Below are 20,454 nucleotides of genomic sequence, written 5' to 3'. Positions count from 1 at the left end.
AGAGAATGAATACTTGTTATCACTTTTCAGAGTAGCAGCCATGTTAGTCTCTGTCCGTAAAAAGAAAAGGAGGACTTGTGGCACCTTAGAGACTAACCAATTTATTTGAGCATAAGCTTTCATGAGCTACAGCTCACTTCATCGGATGCATGCCGTGGAAAATCTCTTCCACTGCATGCATCCGATGAAGTGAGCTGTAGCTCTTCCACTGCATGCATCCGATGAAGTGAGCTGTAGCTCATGAAAGCTTATGCTCAAATAAATTGGTTAGTCTCTAAGGTGCCACAAGTCCTCCTTTTCTTTTTGTTGTCACTTAATTCCTATGTAGGCGATTATGAGTTTCCTGCTGTTTTGAAGCTTCAGAATGGCAAATTGGGCTTCCTTTAGTTTTGATTTGCTGGTTGAAGAAAGTGGAGATACCTTGCAGATGAAAGATAAAACTGAGTATTTGCTATTTATGAGGAAATAGTTAAATCACAGCAGTTTCCCCCGGATCTGAGCACTTCTTATTGTTTGACTTTAAAACTCAGGACACTGTGTTTATTGTCTCATCAAGCAGCCTGCAAATTAACATTTACATTTTTATTGGTGTTCTTTTCATTTCTCTGGTTTCAATATTATCCCTTCAAATAGTTGTGGACACCAAAAATGTTCCTTTTTGTGGGTCACTCTTCAGCACTTTGCTTGGAAGCTCTAACCACTCCATGACTGTGGTAGGGTATCACATCAGAAAGCAATCATCGTTTCGTGGCCAGGCTGGGATGAGTGAACTGTGGTGAGCTCAGGTTTCAGAGTAGCAGCCGTGTTAGTCTGTATTCGCAAAAAGAAAAGGAGGACTTGTGGCACTTTAGAGACGAACCAATTTATTTGAGCATGAGCTTTCGTGAGCTACAGCTCACTTCATCGGATGCATCTGTAGCTCACGAAAGCTTATGCTCAAATAAATTGGTTCGTCTCTAAGGTGCCACAAGTACTCCTTTTCTTTTTGTGGTGAGCTCAGTACTTTCTCCACCAATGGGATAACCTGATCCATCGTGCTATCTTTAGGCTTACAACCAAGAGGCCTCTATATTAATGGCCCATATATTGCTTTCACAAAGTATGCAGCCCTGTTCTTAATGAAAAGACTCTCTCCAAGTTCCTGCTGCTATTTTTAGCCTGCTGCTGTTCAGCTCACTCTTAGAAGAACCTTTAGTACAATACTATCTTTCTTTCTTTTTTTGCAGGCGCTGAGTAGCAGTCTGTATAAGAGTGCTTCTCCCTATGGCTCTCTTAACAACATAGTGGATGGGTTAAGCTCACTCACTGAGCATTTCTCTGACCTATCCCTCTCCTCGGAAGCCAGAAAACCCAGCAAGAGGCCACCTCCTAACTACCTATGTCACCTCTGTTTTAACAAGGGACACTACATCAAAGACTGTCCACAGGTAAGTGATGTGTGATGGTCTGTAAGAGTCTTCACCTCACCACTCATCTAATGAGACAATTTCCTGAACTTGACTCACTTTTTTTTTTTCAGAGCAGCTTTGCAGAAATGTCTTGACAGTTTTACCAGGCCAGACCAAGGTTCTTTTCATCCACCTGTTATCATGGGGCCTGTTACCGTGACATTTTACTTGTGTGTCGGCCCCACCTACCCATAGGTGCTGGAACTAGGGGTGTGGGGGATGTCGTCTCACCCCCTGGCTCAAAGTGGTTTCCATTATATACTGGGTTTGCAGTTTGATTCAATGACTTTCAGCACCCCTGCACCTACACAAATGTGCCTCCCTCCCCCAAAAAACACCTCACTCTAGGCAAGTGAGTGGGTAGATTTTGGCAATGGTAAAGGTTGTTACTGTGTAATTTTCCATTTTGAAGATTATGCTAAATTCATTTTAAAGCTGCACGTTTCTTAGTTATTTTGGATATAACATTTAATAAAAAATATAGCAAGTAATGGAAGTACCCAGCACTAAACACTGTAAGGAAAGAGAAAATGCTATATCAGATGAAAAACTTAAGACACTGTTGCAGGAACCCAAGCTCCAGGTATAGCTAGTGCAAAATGTTCCTTGCCTGATATATAAGAGGTTTATGCTACTTGACTAGAGTTCTTGATAGTTCTTGGCTTAGTAGATTGCCTTTGCAATAGCAAAACGGGTAACATTATTTCCTTCAAGATGTGGGGTACAGTAATGTGCACTAAAACCATATACTAATTTGCATTTCTTCTCTGAAGAGCCAAAACCCAGCGTGCCAGGTTTTCCCATCTTCTCAGGTTTCAGCTTGGCATTGCTGAGGTGCTCTGGTTCCCACAGAAGTAGAGACGGTTCAAACTTTCACAGCTCCAACAAGCAATGTACTTAGAGTCCGGAGGCAAAAAAAATGCTGATGGCATTCCAAAAATACAGAAGTGCACGTTTAGTGGCATCCTCTAGATCAGTTTCAACTCCGCTTCTTAACATGTAAGCTTTGTTCTCTCAGTAAAATTGACTGCAGTCCATGGCAGCTAGGGGTGTCAGACATATAAAAGCCAGAATTGCAGGCAGAAGGAATGTTTGCCTGCTAAGCAAGGTCTGCATGAAATTGAGTCTAAAGTCAGATGAGCTTTAACTGAGTATGTTCCTGTTGCAGTTGGTCACAGAGGTGTGAACCAAAGAGGGGGTTATCTCCATGAAGTTTTAGCTGCATATCTCCTTCTGATTTTAAGGGAAGTTGTGGGACAAAAATGCCCCATGCAGCTTGGCAAACGCACTTCAAAATATTGTACATTGTATTGTTTCAGAATACACTGAATGGAGCATTTTGTTCAGGAATGAGTCAAAAATTATTTAGAAATGTGTTTTAATTTTTAATTGACTCCATTTAGCATGTACTTGCAAAATACACAGAAATGATCGTGTGATAACATACATTGTTCAATACTAGGATAGAAATATACTAACTGTAACTGTACTGAATATACCCAGCAGTGGACTCCAATGCAATATTGTGTGAGATAACAGTGCAGTTCTGTGTATGTATGAGAGAAATGCAACAGGTTCCCTAACAATCAGTACATTTCGGGCAGTGGCTTGTGTAGATTGTCCCCAGAGAATGATCAGCAATATCTTGAATGGAGATTCAGGGTTAGTTAAGGAAAATAACTTAAAAAAAAAGAAAATCGGTTAATGCCAATTAAAGCACAGCACATGCAAAAGTTAAGGTTCCTACAGCAAGGTTAACTTGACTGTGTTGTACACTCTATCCAATTTTTGTATGCATGTTGGCCCAGATCCTCAAAGGTATTTAGGCATCTAACTCCCATTGAAATACTATTGAGGATCTGAGTTATTATGATTTAAGCAATAATATATTAAGCTATCCGTTGAACCAAAACAGGAATGGAGAATACTACCTACAATATGTGCTCTGTGGCTGAGTTGTAATATTATATAAACAAATATATCTATGTGCCTGTGTGTTTGTATATCAGTGTATACTTTCAGACCATATTTAGGGGAGGTGGTATGAAATTAGGTCAGTATTGTGTGTAATATCAAAAATAAACCCTGATTCAGGAAAGCACTTAAACACAAGCACTTTACTGGGACTCAAGCCTGCAGTTGAGTGCTTTGTTGAATAGTGATGTACTTAAACCCGTGCTTAAAGTTAAGCATGTACTTAAGTGCTTTGTAGAATCAGGGTCTTATTTTCAAATGCCTTGAATCTGGAATCAGATCCACATATGGCACCCCACTGACTTCAGTGGGAACTCAGTGCAAACTTACGGGTCCAACAGCATGGATCCAGTTGCAGGATCGGGGTACATGTTATAAAACCCCTTCATTTTACCAATCCCTCTAACTGCAATTGATTTTGGTTTTTAAAATGATTAATATACTGTGTAATAGCTGTAGGGTTTGGTGGTTAATTCCTCCCAGTGTCAGCGAAAACAAAAGCTATTTTGAATATGGTACAATGGTTAAAAATATTACTCCGTATTTTAAAATATGTTTTAATTCGGACAGGGGGAAAGATAAAATAATCAGACTTGGACAATATGCAAACCAGTAAATCACATGGTATTTATATTCTTGTTCTTTCTTTTTTATATAATTGCCTAATAAGAAACAGATTTTGTTATGGAGTTTCTTCTACATAATAAAAAAATTACCTAACTTCAGGACTTTTTAATCCTCCCTTATTCTCCTTGTTGCAAACATAACAACATACTGTTTGCTTTTCCTACTGCCATATGAGTTGACGTTATACCATTCTGACAGAAATATAAGCACTTATTTCAGATTACACCTTGAGAGATGACCCAGTCCAGAAGCATAAATCACAACAGGTAGAATCTGATTTTCTAGCACCTCAGATATCCAAAGCTTCTTTTCATTTGAAGTTCCATCTCAATGCATTTGTATCAAACCTGAAATATGATTTTATAAAGCTCTGATTTTACAAAGGTTTTTGGGATCCCTAAAGACTGTTGTAAGATCATGGTTACTGTCGCTTTTTTGGAGCATGTAGAAATAGGGTAATATACCTTTAAATAGTTGTGAGCCATCTAGTGGCGCTCAATGTATTCTATGTTTTTAGAAGCTCCCTGAAACCAGTAAGAGCAGTAGTATGTATGCAGCTAGACACTGTAGGTTTGTGTATATTTAGTAAACCCAATTATTTGGGACCCAGCTGTTTCCGTGTGGTTTCGTCACATTGTCATTGTGCCAAGAGGACAACACTTTCAACTAATCACTTTTTTCCATCTGTTCCTAGACTTGCTCTGAACTAATTTTTTGAATCCAAGTAGCCAAAACAGCTAAACTTCCACTCCAGTCAGGCATCTACTATTCTTTCAAATGCAAAATTCTCACTGATTTCAACAGGACTTTCAATCATAGAATGACTACAGGATTGAGGCCAAAAGCATCACACCTCAATTTAATTTGGATCTCTGTAATTATATCTAACAATGGCAAACATTCAACATAATTAATTTAAAATGATAGGTAATGTGAGAACTTTTTTCTTTGTTCACAGATGGGCATATGCGCACACACATTAATTTGTGTAGAAGCTTCTTGTCCTTGTTATCAAGGTCCTACACAATTCCACCCTAACCTAAATCTCAGATCTTGCCTCTGACCTCACCCTCTACATCTTCCCCAAGACAGGTAATATTCAGTCTTGGGCCAGTAACAGCTATCATATAGACAAAATGTCATGATTTTCTAGTCAGATATCTCTCAGCCCTGCAAGGCTAGAAGTTGGAGACAATACTCACTTTCCAACAGGAAAGATCCAGAAATATTGAAGCTGAATATCAGTCTGGGGGGATGGGGATGTGTAGAAAATCTATTTTAGGTCATTTTTAGAAGGTTTTATTGCTTCCCAGGTGTTATAGTTGGAGTCTCAATTTTTTTTGAAAAATCTACAATATTTGTAAAATGGTATTCCTCCCCAGAGATATAGGTGGCATATACCCAATACATGATGGCACGTTGTGATATAAATATCTTATTGGCATCCATTTGGGATAATCTGGGTAACTCACTCACTGCTTCACCACTCTTGATTTATACAGCTATCCCAAACTCAAGCCAATGAAACAATAAAATCTCTTTACCACATCACACTATCATGTATTAACTGTACTAGTTTTATGTGTACTTTTAAACACACACTCTCTCTCCCTCCCTCCATCCCTCCATGCCCTTCCCTCCCCCCCCACCTACCCCCCAACTTCCGGGAACTCACAAAATGCTTGGGCTTCTGGACTGTTTTAATTCCTTGTTGGGAGAGGAATGAGTGGACGCAGATTCAGGATAGTCTTTCCTAGGCTATATTTATAATTTGATAGTTCCCTTTATTGCTTTGAGCAAGGGTGGATTAACAGCAAAGGCAGTAACAAAGCTAACAGAAATATAGTTCAATCTCAGGGCTCCAGCAAAACAGGTCTGTGTTCAAAACTTCCAGCCAAACCCCTTCTCTGTCTGCTGCTTCTGCCAAGCACTGATTCCAGCTGCTCGGTCTCTGTGTCCCATCACTACCCAAATGCCTGCAAGACCTGTTGTAAGACTACATGCATGGCCTGTCAGGTAAACATCATCCCACGTTTATGGCTTCAGCCATGTGGTTCTGAATGCTGGCCAAAGAATTCTTCTGACCCCTTAGTCGTTGCCAAGCTGTCTAGAACGGTCTTGTCAACAAAGAGGGAACCATTTGAACTCACTACATTGGAAAGGAACTCTCATCATGGAGACAGTATGTAAGACGCCCTGGAAAATATAGGTGGTGGTCTTAATTCCGCGCTCAGGTACTGTAAACACTGAATCATTAATCCCACCCAAGGAGAGTTGAAAGGTACATAAACTTGTGTTTGAATATCTTCCACCACCTTGTTTATATTCTGTGAATATATATGTACGTATATGTAGATGATAGCTATATACATACAGAGGTGTATATATATATTTACATAAATATATATGTACCAGTATAGACACAGGCATAGTGAATAATGACACTTGCAAAGCATTTTGGGATCTAGGGATGAAAATCACTATATCGGCATGATTCAAAGTCATTGCAACTAATAAGAGGAGTATTTCCATGGGCTTTGAATCAGACTCTATAAAAGCTATATACATATTCAGGTCAATGAGAGTGACACTCAGCATATCTGGATTGAGATGCCTAATTTCAGGCACTCAAGTTTAGACATTTTTTCCATATGGACTGACCCACATCAGTTATAAACTGAGCTTAATCCCACACTCTGTCCATTACTTAGTCCACAAGACCATGCTGCCTCATGCTATTGAGCTGTCTCTCCTTGTGATCAGAGATCAAGCTGGCTGCTCTGCAGCAGAGTTGGGTCAGGAGGCAGCCCTCTGGTTGGGAGCTTGTAGTGACCCTCGGACCGTAAGTGGTAACCTGAGCGGTACTGCTCCCTACAACGGTCAACTGATCTGGAGCGTGCCCAAGATTCAAAGGATGTGTGGCTTTTGTTTTTTAACAGACACCAAAGGGCAGCTCTGGGTAGCTGTGATAGGGATGGTGAAGAATCTAATCTTTACAAAAAAGTGACAAGCTGTCAACCCAAGTGGTTGGTGTGTGTCAAGGCTCTTCATAAAAAGAAGAGAAATTTACTTTTGTTTTTAAGCGAAAGATGAGATCCTCCTTTACCTTTATGGTTCCCCAGAATCAGGTCAGGAAGTCAGAGACTGTGAGACCTTAAAACCAGCTCTAGGTCATGGAAACATCAGCTAATTTAAGGCTACAATCATCCACACATATCCTGAAGAAATCCTAAACAATTACATAGACTCAAAGAATCGCAAATTTTTTAAGGCCAGAGGGGATCATCATGATCACCTAGTTTGGCCTTCTGCACATGGCAGGCCACAGAACCTCACCCACCCACTCCAGTAATAGACCCCTAACCTCTGGCCAAGTTACTGAAGTACATGTTGACAATGCATTGGGGTATTTTTAGGGATGATCACAGAAGGATCTCCTTTTGACTTGGTGAATATATGTGTGGCTTACAAACAAATGCACACATTCTTTCTGGCAAATCAGGGATTGCAGCCCTGGGACTGTTATTCAGTCAGGGGATTTGGGGATCAGATACATTATCCCCATGATTCTGCAAACCCTCAAATGCAGAGCAAGGGCTTTCAAAGCTAGCTGGCATAACTCCCCCATCTTCTTGGGTTGGAGACCATAAGTATGGGCATTTGTTGTTACATATGACTGGATTTCACAAGCTGCAGTCCCCAGAATTTGTGAATCACTTAGGATCTGGATCATGCAAGTTCTAGTTAGAAACAAATGGCATTTGAACCACCAGCCCACGTAGTATTTTACTTACACTGGGTAAGTGGACATTCTGTGATATACATTCTACAGGAAGACAACAGACCAAATTCAACCTTGCTGTAACACCATTGACTTCTTTAAGATCAAGGATGATTCTGATCCAGTGCATCTCTATCCAGAAATGAGAGCACTCTTCACCTGTACTGTATGGGAGTATATTAGCATTCTGGCAGAAATTAAAAAGGATTCTCCAGATCTGGTTCTCTCCTCCACACAAGTCTCTGCTATCAAACCTCTATCTTTCTGAGTCTTACATATGGAAAGTTGGGATATTTAAATGTCATACATGTGTTTGTATATAATGTGAAACAAATATCTGGTTTGTAACATAAAGAAATTAGCCCCCTTTTACATCATATAACATCTGAGAGAGGCCAGGTGGATGAGGTAATATATTTTATTGGACCAATTTAGTGATAGAAACAAATTTTTGAGCTTCACAGAGCACTTCTTCAGATCTGGAAAAGGTAAAAAAGAGCTCTGTGAAGCTCAAAAGCTTGTCTCTTCAACGAACAGCCATTGGTCCAATAAAAGATATTACCTCACCCACCTTTCATATCCAGGGACCAACATGGCTACAACAACACTGCAAACAACATATATGGTAAGAAAAAATAACATACACTTTTAATAAAGTGAATTAATTTGTTTTAGTTGTATATGTTATGGACCAGATTCCCAGCTTGTATAAATCAGTGTAGCTTCACTGAGTTAAACATAACGAAGCCAATTCACATCCGCTGAGGATCTGGCCTTATATCTTTAAAATATACTGTAAGCAACCATTTACGTAAGACATTTTTTCCCACATACGTACATCTCTGGAAACAGAGATTAATTCTCAGTTTGTGATCTTGAAAACGCTTATGCACATGTTTAACTAAATACTGTGTTTACAATATCCTGTCCTAAGTTTGCACATTTTAATGCACTGAAACAATATGCAGTTTTCAACCTTAAATTTCATTATTGCATATTAACTCTGTTCCCCTTTCTATCTCAATCATACTGTTTTTGTTTTATGTGATTTGAAATTGGTTCAGGTTTTTTCACATGTATTTGTTTAAATTCTCTGCTTGAAAAAAGCAAATCTTAGTTGATTTGTTTTTTCTCATGGGCTGTTTAACTTTGCACTATGGGTTTTAGAACTGTTTTCAGATTGTTACAAGTTTTGTTATGAAAACGTGCAGATGTCTTGTGTACAATAACTCAGTGCAGTGGTCTGTGATTTTGTAACATCCCTTTCAACACTGGAAACTTAAGCTGGTTGAGGGTCTGAGATATCGAAGAACACTCACTGGTGTCTGCATTTTGAAATTCTGAATAACCTGTGTGTGTTGTGCCTTCAAATCATTTAGCAGCGCAGCACGTAACTCAGACTTCTGTATGCAAGCAAAGAAGGGCCTATTGTGGCCACATGTGATAGCACATTAGTCCAAACAGTCTGTGCTTTCATAGTAAGCTCACGGAGTTCCAGTTTGAAAATTCTGTCTGTAGCAGGGTCCTTGAAATTTGGATTAAGTTTGATATTGTTTTGAGAAAGGATAATGGATCCTAATCCAAGCACATGAGAGTGACTACACAAAGAGAGAGAAAATAAAGAAATCTCCAATCGACCCCTTTGATTTTTATTATGCCACTTTCCTGTGTAACATACGTTTGGATTCTGCGTATGGGTTCCAAAAAGTGCACCAAACCAGCCGAAAACAAACATTTCCTGATGTGCTGTCTCTCAGACAGCCACCTTACTTTCGCTCTGCTAGTGCTATGAACGTTCTTAGTTTGGGGAAATGGAATGTAAACAGATATTAGAAAGGGAAATGGTCTAAAAATAACATACGCCGCTATTTTAGAATTCTATTTTAGAATTCGACGACAGGTCGTTCTAGATCTTCCATTGTTGGTTATGGTGCCTTTTGACTGGAGCTTTAGCCTTACATGTTAGTCTATTTTTATTATACCATACTAGATTAGAGCAAGAGGCTACTTCACAGGCCCATTGTCACTGTCACAGGCCCATTGTCAACCCCAGGATTTCCTTGGGGTTGGTACTGTGGCATCACCCTTCATGGAACTCCCATTCATGTCAGTGGAATAGTGAGTTCTGTAATCACAATTTCATTTCAAAGCCTATTGCCCATTGACTGAGATCAAGTGGGATGGAGATAGGGTGACCATCCGTCCCTTTTTTAAAGGGACACTCCCGTTTTTTGGGTTTTTTTCTTATATAGGCGCCTGTTACTTCCCACCCCTGTCCCGTTTTTTCACAGTTGCTTTCTGGTAACCCTAGATGGAGAGAAAAGGACAGTGTTAAACATAGGCCCTAATATATGCATCATACTTCAATTGATTAAGAATGTCAGCATATGTTAATAAAATACTTGGTTACTATAAACATGCCAAATTAGATTTAAAAAAATCATATACCACAGGCCTGATCCAAATCCCATTGAAGTCAATGGGAGGATTGCCACTGACCTCAGTGAGCTATGGAGCAAGCCACAGGTGCATATCCATTGCACAATTCCTAACACTGTTTACTAACAAAATGATATTTGCTCAGTGTGCAATAAATGTCTTAATAAACCTGAATTAAATATCCAGCTGGGAACTTAAATGTAAGCATTCCCTCTGAAAGGCACAAGGTTTTATTTGGTAGAACTGAGAAGTATCTGTTTTCTCACTCTCCCATAAGGTGACCTATAGACAAAGCAGGAGGAATATTAGGGCAAAACTATAGCTTTTATAACTTCCTTATTAATGTTAATAAGAGAGAGGTCAATATGAGCAAGGTGGAATAGATCCCCCACTGAAAAGCCTGTGGGATGGGGCTGGAAAGAAAAGCAACTCCTCCAAGCAGACTGTTGTTTCATGATGGGGAGAAGGATTGGGGGGTATTGAATTCATTATCAGTATGAACTAATCTGTTTCAAATTAATCACAGCAACATAAAACAAGCACCTTCTATGCAACACGGGCAGGATAAAACATAACACAACTAGCTGCCAGCACCAGAGGAAAAAAATTCCATGGGCTTTTCACCAAATAAGCAGAGGCTTTCTATGTATTTGTATAGACAGTGTGATGTATTTTGGGTTACTTTAATATTTAAATAACTACATTTTCATACCTCCATACTGATATTGTATTGACTCTTTTTCAAGATCTCCTCCTCTATCAGATCAAACTGCCACCAGAGCCGGATTACACCATGACCGTGCCTTTATATATAATGATTAATTACAGTGCAATATTGCAAAAACATAAAAGAGCAGCAAAACCCCATATGCATTATAGCAAAAATGCATATACAGTAAAACCTGCAAAAAAGTGGGTTGAAATTTTTGAGACAAAATATTTTTCCATTGGAAAATGTAGTTTCATTGACATCAACATTTTAAATGTCAATGAAATTTTCCAACAGGAATTTTCCATGGGAAAATGATGACTTCAGCAACATTTTTCAATTTTCCAATTGGGATAGCAAAATGAAAAGTTTTTGTTTTAAATTGACGTTTTTTGGGGAGGGGGAGGAATAACACTTTTCATTTGAAAACAAAGTATCGTTTTGACATGACAAATTGTTTTGTTTCAATCGAAAATGGCAACATTTTTGTTTTGGTGGTTCAGATTAGAAACTTTCTGGAATTTTTCGTTCCATGAAATTTATCAGTATTTTGACACTCTTCTGATTCTAATTTCAGCATTTCTTATTGGATGAAAATTCCAGTTCTGCCCACAAATAAAGAACCCCAATGAGGCTTGGGCTTGGTTCAGATTAGTGTCCTACAGCCTGGCTGTTTAAAAGGCAGGGTTGCCTTTTTAGGGGTGCCAGGTTTGTTCTCTCCCCCCTTTTCAGACTCACCACCCTTCCCAGCATCTTCCTTCTCTCTTCCTCTTCCGTAGTCACTCCCTGTACTGTGCCCCCTGTTTCCTCACTTCACCAGCTGTAGTGTCTCTCCCCTTTCTTCCCTCTACCCGAGTATCTCCCATCTGCATGGTCCTTCTTTCCCTATTGAGTGACATCACCAGGATTTCAACCCCCCACCTCTCCGTGCCTCCTTATCTCTTCCCCTGCAGGCTGGAGCTGCTGCCAAAGCTGAGGGGATGGGGGCGGAATGGACTGGCGCCTTCTCTCCTTCCCTCCTCCTAATGCATAGAGCAGGGAGCTGGGAAACGGGTAGGGAGAGAACAACAAGGAAGCAGCAGAGGAGGCAACACCCCTCTACTTGTCAGCCGTGGAACCAGCAGCTTCTAGTGGCTAGAGCTGACAGCTATTGCTCAAACCTTTTGCTTCCTTTCTGATTTGCCCAGGACAGTCTGGGAGATTCTGGGGAGAGAGACAAAACCCAAACATTCCTCTCTTTCCAGTTATCATCCCATCCCAGTGGGAGTAGACAGCAAAATAAATGAGTCAATCGTACCCCTCCCTCCTGTTGCCCTATCCTCCCTAAGCAATTCAGACTTTAAAGGTAATTCAATCAACCATTTACCTCCCTCCTGATGTCCAATCTATTCAACTAGATTTTGAAATCAGAGGTAGACAGACACTCATCCACCACTCTCCTGACGTTCTGCCACTCTACCTGAATTGTGCCATTGAGAGCCACGCACAATCATTCCCGTCTTGTTTGTCTGAAGCTGCACCACCCTGTCTGGATTATGCCATTAGAGGTAAAAGGAGCCACATATATTTGGATAACCACCACTTTAGCTGTAGCTGTAAAATCCCTGTTAACGATGGACATCAAGCACTAGTACATTAAGTATGAGCTGCATCACGTACTACACGCCATCAATGAAGTATTCCAGGTGATGCTGTCTGGAGTAGAGGTATTACCAGTGCAGTGCGTGTTTGCTCACATGCCAGTCAGCCTTCTTGTAGTTACAGGGGGAGACTCAGGGATGAACAGTTTTTGTTTGAGAGATCATTGTGCATATTAGAAAATAAAGTGTTGGCTCTTGGCTGTGGCACTTCAAGGGCTTGTTTAATGTTCATAGTTTATCATCTTAAAAAGTCACTGTACATACAAAAAAAAAAAAAACCTGGTCATTAGTCCTTGGAACAAGTTTGATTTGGCTGCAGTTTGCTTCTTGCACTGTGAAAGTCACACTTTATAACTTTAAATTAATAGTGTTCCAGAGCAAAGAACTGATTGAAGGTTCTTGGTGCAGCAGCACCACTCAGTGTATACCTTTGAAAAGGACAGTGCCTCTGTACACTTGCTGAAATACATCCTTGAAGACCTGTCAGCCCAGCCATGCTAATCTTCTTGTAAATCCAAGGGCAATAATCTCATGAGAGCAACTCCTTTGCTTGCTCTGACTGATTTTCAACAGAGGCCATTCTTAGTGCTCTGATCTTTCCTTCTAAAATATTTGACACCCTCTTAATAGTATTAAAAGAGTCACTTGTGCCATATTTTTGCTTATATTATGGAAGGTCATTGTGCATAGAGAAGACGGAGTTCTATTTTGTATATAACACAGGGATTCATCCGCTTTGTTTTGTATGAAAAATACAATGCATCTTCCCCAACCTTACAGCACTTACACTTTGAGTACAGAATGAATTCTGTGCAAATTGACCACTCTGTTAATTGGTTTGAGCTAATTAATGATCTGTCTTCCATCCAAGGATCTCACAAGAATTAATTAATTAATGTAACTTCACAGCACTCCTATGGACGAGAGATGTATGGTTATCCTTATTTTACAGATAGGTAACAGAGGCACAGAACAGTTTAGTGATTTGTCTACTCACCAAATGAAAGTGCTTGGAATAGAATACTGATTCCAGTCCTGTGCTTTAACTACTGGACTATGTTTCCTGTTTGCATATTTAGTGAATGAAACTTTGGCAACAGGTCTGTCTGTATCTTCAAATTCCAGAAAGCAATGCTTAATATTCTCATAAACATCCTTTCCTGGATCCCTAGTAGCAAAAATACACTAAGCAAAGCTACTAATCAAGCTTAAATTATAATCATACTGAGAAGTTATATAATCTTTTCATTAGCCTTTAATACTAGGTACTGGAATCAAAACTGATGTATTGTTAATGAAATATTGTAGTTTAAAAAGCTATTACCAAGGTTCATAGGTCCAAAACTGGGCCTACCTTTTCTTCCCAGATCTAGTATTTCCCTCTGTACTTCTCCCCCGCCCTTCCAGAAGAGAGAAGCTACAGTGTTCTTTTGGTAATTAAAGAAAAGAAGGGAAAGAATTTTATACTAGACACTAATCAATGCCAGTTTAATAGCTAACACACCAGAAACTTGGGATGGACTACTGATTAAAATGTTAGGGAGTTTTACCATCATTATTGAACATTCTGGGGGTAATTCATTCTTGATTTATGAATCAATTCTTAAGCTATGGTTCTTGATTTTCTATTAAACTGTTATGCACCTTTTGTTTCTACTCACTTTCTGACTAGCAAAATCTGAATAAGAGTTTGGAAAATTCTGCTGAGATCTTCATTTCCATTAAACAGAATTCAGTAGACGATAGACTTTTTTAAAAAACACATTACAAGTTATAAGGAATAGCCATATTTTAACTAGACTTGGACTTTTGGATCTCAGCTGGGTTCAGAGCAGAATCAGAATTTTCCCCAGGTTCAGGGGCTTCAGATGCAAAGCATCAGTTTGAAGCTCACTGTTAATTTTAACCCATGTTGCAGGTGTCCCTACAAAGAAATCAATGAAACTCAGCAATGGCCCAGCCAGTCAATATTGCCACTTTAGCATGTGTATCTACCCACTTATGCAACAGTTCAAATGGTGCAATGTCAGGCAGCAAAGTAAGAGGCCCAAACTCAAGCCGCGATTCAGTCTTTCACCCTCACAAATATTTGTAGCATGGGTTTCTAATCCTGCCACAGCACAGGGAGATGGACTACACAACCTCAAGGTCCTTTCCAGCCCTACATTTCTATGATTCTGTGATCTGCTCAGTCTGCTTTGCATGGGTAGGTGACAGTTGAAATGGTCATATAAAAGTCATATACATATTCCTGTCCCATGCAATCACTACATGGGTTGGGAAGATTGGTGAAACAGTCAGGCTGATTCTTGGTAATCACATACATCGATGCAAAGTGGACGTAAAAATGCAACCATTTTGATTCGGTAGCATTTTACTCTCACTTTGCACTGTTGCAAATGACTACACAAGGCACATGACAATGGAGAATCAGGCCCGGTATTTTTCACTTTGTCTTACTACATGTTACATAGCATTGCTGTGTAATAGCTGCTTCATTTCAGCGCAGAGGTGGTCGCATGGATGTGACGAGTGAAGTGTTCTCTGTGTGCATGTATGTAAAATAGCATGTCATGAGTTTTTAAAAATTGGCTTTTTGGAATCTGTGATTGAAAGGTTCTGTCTATTTTTTGTTAGCATTATTATTGATATGCCTGGCCTTGATACGATGGACTGTAGTGGTTTCCTCTGCTCCCATCGGTATAACTGCCATGGATGCATGCACACTATGCTGAGGTGCAGATCTTTGGGAAATGCTTCCTTCTGAAATGCATAGTGTAAAGAGTTGTTAGGCCTGAACCCCACACTGAGCTTTTCTCCAATATCTATCATTTGACCTGGTTTCTTCGGTGGGGCTTTTTGGTTTGGGGTTTTGGTTCCTTATTCTAGACCTGTTTCACCTTTTAAATCTAGAGTGAAGTTTTTGTTCTTTCCTCTTTCTCAGTGTGCTTCAGCTTGTGGCTCAGTCAGAAGCACACCCAAATCTCCCCCCACAGGCTGACGCGTGTCTTTAGAAAATGGATCTCTCTTGATAAATGGCATAGTCAAAGGTGATGTGTTTGTTTGGGGGGGAGGGACAGATGAATGTTGTATATCTGCAAGCATCAAAGTGGTTGACTAATTAACAAAAGATAAGATATAACAAAAGACGAGAAGGATTGCACAGAGGGAATGTTTGCATAGCATCACATATAGGCCTGACACAAAGCCCCTGTTTATATTGACATTTCTGTTATTCAGTAACTAAAAGGTTACGGTGATTAGCAATACTGTGACTAAAACAGCCACTCATGCTGCTGCCCATGACACTTTTAATTGCACAAATCCACCCTATTTATGATACTCATTGGTATCATTACCATCCAACTCGGAGGCAGCAAGCTATAGCCCTAGTTTGGCGGATTAGTTCCTTTCATACTGTATTGAATCCATTTCTGTAGGAGACGGGAGTTTGTAGCTTCAGACTTGAAAGGTGCTGCTATTAATGTGAAACTGTGGCAAAGGCTTTTTAACAGTGACGATAATAAATAAATAATGTAATCTGCTTTGGAGCAATCTGGGGGACTGTATCCAAAACGGGCATAAATGGGAGCAGCTATGAGGACGATTAGCAGGACCTGCATCACTTTATGGCTGGGCTGAATTTGGCCCATACTTTTATGGCTGTGTTTGCTGACTGGGTGGGGGTAGGGAGGGGATAAGCCAGTTTCTTCAGTGCTAAAAGACTTAATTCTCATCTGCTCTGGTCTGAGCTCCCATTCCTGATTCAGCACGCATGAGACTGCTAATGAAATCCAGATGTCAGACAAAAAACCCAATAAGCTCTCCCACCCATCTGGTGGCTCAGGTTTCTTGGAGATTGAGGCGGGGTGGCGGGGGGGGGGGGGGGGAAGAGAATCAGGAGAGATTCCTAGAACAGCTGAAACTTTAGATTCCAGTATTCAAATAGTTTTCAAGGAGAAGGAGCAGCTGGGGGAGGGGGCGGAGGTAGGCTGACAGCAAATCAAGATTTCCCCACAAGGCAGGGGGACAGGAAACAGAAGGAGGATGGTCCTTAGTTCATGTTATGAACCCTAATAGGCACACAGTGCCCACTCCTTTTTGTTACTTAGTTTCTCTTGGGAAAGGGAAGTTTGGAAGTGTTGTAGCGTGTTAGTTGCCAGAGTCCTGGAAAATTATAGTGAGCATCACAGATGGCAATTTTGAGTCAGAAATAAAGGCGCAACATGAAGTAAACTAGTCCAACTATAAAACTGGCAGCATGGCTCTTTTCTTCCTTCATTTTGCTGGATGTGGGCCTGGATGCACAAACATGCTTTATACTCTACTATATTTCATTCCTGGAATGTTTGAAACTGTCACATCTTAAGCACAGCTGTGAGAAAAGTCCAGAAAATGTTGTACCAAAACTTTGGTAATGAAGTGAGGGGGAAGAATGGGGGAATTTTCTTCCATTTTGGGGAGGGAGGGGAAGAATGAAGAAAAATACATTTTACTTTAGTTTGGTGTGAAGCCACCACTTAACACAAAGGAAGTGGGAGAAGACACCTTTTAGGAAGGGGCAGCAGCTTCACACAGACAGTAGGTGGGTAATTAAAATGGAAAGCTTTGCTTTTGACTTTGTGCTGACTTTGGGATGGGTTTCCAAACAGGCTCCAACAGAACTTCAAGATACAGATCTTCATAGGTATACCTCCGGCACATGGGGCCTGATTCTTTATTTCAGTGGAGCTCTACTCGCTGCAGAAATATGCCAAAAGTTACTTTATGCTGCCTTTAGAGTCTCTGTACTCTGGAGCTAGTGAGAGGCTGATTCATATCCTGATGCAATTGAAAGATGTCTCAGGGCTGCTTAGACTTCATCCTGGCTTCCGAAAGCCACCATTCTGATAGCTGAGAATAGCCAGAGTGCAGCAGAGCTCTGACCAACCCGATGGCCTCTTACTGGGTGAGATTGGTAGAGAGGTTGGCAGAGTTGTTATTCCAGGTCTTTCCTGGCTGGAGAATCCTCCTCTACAAGGATATTTCCCAGAAAGCCGGGTAAGCCAGCCTTATGGTGCCTTTGCTTCAGGAGGAGAATTGTATGTATAGCGCTGTATTTTTTTGTGGGGTTTATTTTTTTAGTGTGAGAAAAGGCGGGTCAAAGAAATGCCCTTTGCACATGGCGTGGAAGATGTTGATGTTCATGACAGTCCACAGTTCATTCCCCAGTCTTGACCAGCCCCCAGCTAAACTTAGTCTCCTATACCAATGAGCTTTACCCTGCTGGTAGGAAGTTCCATTGTGCCTGAGGAGCAGAGTTGTTGACCACTGTGCGCTCCCCTTTAGCTATGTTAGGCCCAGGGCCTTGAAGCTAAGGACCAAGACTTTGAACTTGACTGTGGGAAGCCAGTGTAAAGATCAGAGGCCAGGTCTGATGTGTTCATGGTAGACCATGTTGCTGAGGAGATGCACTGCAGCATTCTGTAGGAGCTGGAGTTTCTGAGGGCTGATGGCTTCCTGCCCAGGTATATTACATTGCTGCAGTTCAGAGAGAACATAACAGTGTATAAGGCCAGGTCACTGACTGCAGGGATGGAACAGAGTATCTTACCCCATTAGAGGTGGTAGAAAGTGTTACTTGTGAATGCTGCCAGATGAGAGCTTAGGGTTGGGGAGAAATCCAGGAGCACTTTTAAAACTATGGACTTGAATTGACCAATGGTGGGGGGTGTACCTTCAATCAAAGGAGACTGCACTGGGGCTGCAGTCTCTTCAAAGAGCCTTTCTCTGCCCACCAGCATCATCTCTGACTTGCTTGGGTTTAGCTTCAATCAGCCGTTCTTCATCTGAGCTGGTAGTTTATGGTGAAGAAGAGGTAGATTTGGGTCTCATCTGCATATTGGTGGCACTTGGGTCCATGTTGTCTGACCGGTTTGTCTAGTGGTTTCATGCCAATGTCAAATCCTTTAGGGACTCTGCGAGTGATGGGGCTAGCGGTGGAGGCGTGATGTCCTGTCATTACTTGTTGGGTGTATGACGCGGACCATTTTAGTACATTCCCTTGGAACACTGCCACCTCTCTCAGGAGGAACAGCAGTATCTCATGAGTATCTCTCTCACAAGCACTTCGTGGGTGTCTTCTCCCTCTGCTCCCAAACCTCCTCCCATGTACACCCCGTATACGTTTGGTTGTTGTGTAGGTTCAAGATCAGAAGCTGGTGGAGATAAGAGTGAGAGAAGTGTGAGGAATGAGGGGAGACAGAGATGCTGAGAGAAAGCTGCTGCTGACCAATGGCTCAGCACTAGTGTTAATTCTGTGTGTGCCTGAAGCCAGAAGATGCAGACAGGTCTGTGTGTAACATTCATTCCCCTGCCCTACACAGCTACTTTTAGAGCAGTAGTTTGAGTGCACAAGCTTAAGTCCATTGACTGGGGCTGGGAAGCTCACTCCCGTGGGCTCGAAAATGCTCTTTAGACATACCCTAAATGTACTGCAAAGCAGGCAAAAAACATGACTCACATTACCAGATGGATGGATACTCTTTCTCCTGGACCAGGGTAGGGTCTGGGGGAGACGGTCTCCAGGTCAAGCCAAGGGGCTGGCAGAATTCAGCCTCTTTATATAGCTGATATGGGAACTTTTCTCAAGGCATCTAGTGAATCTTAGATCTTCTGGGAGATGCTCCTGACATGTTGGGTATAACCTGAGGAAATACACAACTGACCTTAGGTAAAGTTATTACCCAAGGGGAAGTTTGGCTACCACAAATTCCACTTTCCCTATCTCCCATGTGGATTAAAAAATGCCACGACCACTCAGTTTTAACTTTTAAGTCATAACAGCTACACTGGGGTTTGCATTTTAACAGCCTTCCTGTCTATTCGACTCCTGCCAGAAAAAAGTGCGTATGCTGCAGTTTTCACATTGCAGGCACCCAGTTTTCGACTAGTTCTTCATTTTAAATGGAATCGCAGGGTTAGGATTTCTGAAGTCTACTCCTCCATCACACCTGCTTCTCCTCCCTTTCGTCTGCCTTCTACTGGTGTTACCTCAGAACCTTCCCCACTGCCGGAGTTTTCACAAAGCTGTCTCTGTTCAGCCTTGACCTGGTAGACTGACAGATCTCACAGCTGTTTCATGGGATAGTGTATATAGGGACAGTTTTATTTAAGTCAATGACGGTGCATCTGTTTACACCACCTGAGGATCTTGCCCACAATAACTATTTGCATTACAAATAGAAAGAAAGTTCGAGGCTACTCCTTCACTGAATGGGAGTCCTTAGCTAGCATGATGTTTTGCCTTTATTTTTTATTGTGGTTTAGCCGTTACCCAGCTTCACCACTGCACAGAGGGCTATGTCCTAATGATGCTGTATGTATATTGTTTGTGAAGTGCTTTGAGATTGCATGTGGAAAGCGCTGAATAAATGTAAAGTATGAATACTACTTCTATGAATCAAACCTTCTACAAAATTGTGCAACTAATATGTTAATTTTATATCAGTTAAAAATGGCTACTTAAAATCAAATCTATTTTATTTTTTGGGTGGGGCAAAAAAGCCTTACTTTGTCTTGTACATTCTGACCCATTGCTACATGAAGCATAGCCATGGCAACACGGTTGTGGCTGACACCAGGGATCAAAACAGGGGGACCTCCACAGCTAAAAATGCATAAGTTGCTACAGCTTGAGCTAAAGAGCCAGACTCCTAACCTGAGAGCTGGAACTGACTCCTATTTTTTGTTGATGTGACCCAGAGAAGGATGTCTACCGCATACTGAGTGCATTACAGGAGCAGGGTCAGTGATTGGTGCTCTATCCCTTTTCAGACATTTCCCCACCCATTCTAT

General features: G+C 41.0%; 1 protein-coding gene and 1 long non-coding RNA gene across 3 annotated transcripts in view; one reads left to right on the top strand and one right to left on the bottom strand.

Moving 5' to 3' along the window:
• The window catches only part of LOC140914709 (uncharacterized), a 149,622-nt gene that overhangs the window by 9,395 nt on the left and 119,773 nt on the right, over positions 1 to 20,454 (bottom strand). The window lies entirely within an intron of this gene.
• The window catches only part of ZCCHC24 (zinc finger CCHC-type containing 24), a 154,716-nt gene that overhangs the window by 23,618 nt on the left and 110,644 nt on the right, over positions 1 to 20,454 (top strand). For both annotated transcript variants that reach the window (XM_073353236.2, XM_073353237.2), the window contains exon 2: positions 1,227 to 1,427. In XM_073353236.2, coding sequence (XP_073209337.1) covers positions 1,227 to 1,427 — 201 coding nt within the window. The remainder of the gene's footprint in view (positions 1 to 1,226; positions 1,428 to 20,454) is intronic.

This window comes from Lepidochelys kempii, chromosome 7 (assembly GCF_965140285.1).
Source record: "Lepidochelys kempii isolate rLepKem1 chromosome 7, rLepKem1.hap1, whole genome shotgun sequence".
NCBI classification, from domain to species: Eukaryota; Metazoa; Chordata; order Testudines; family Cheloniidae; genus Lepidochelys; species Lepidochelys kempii.
This window is presented reverse-complemented; position numbering and strand designations above follow the sequence as displayed.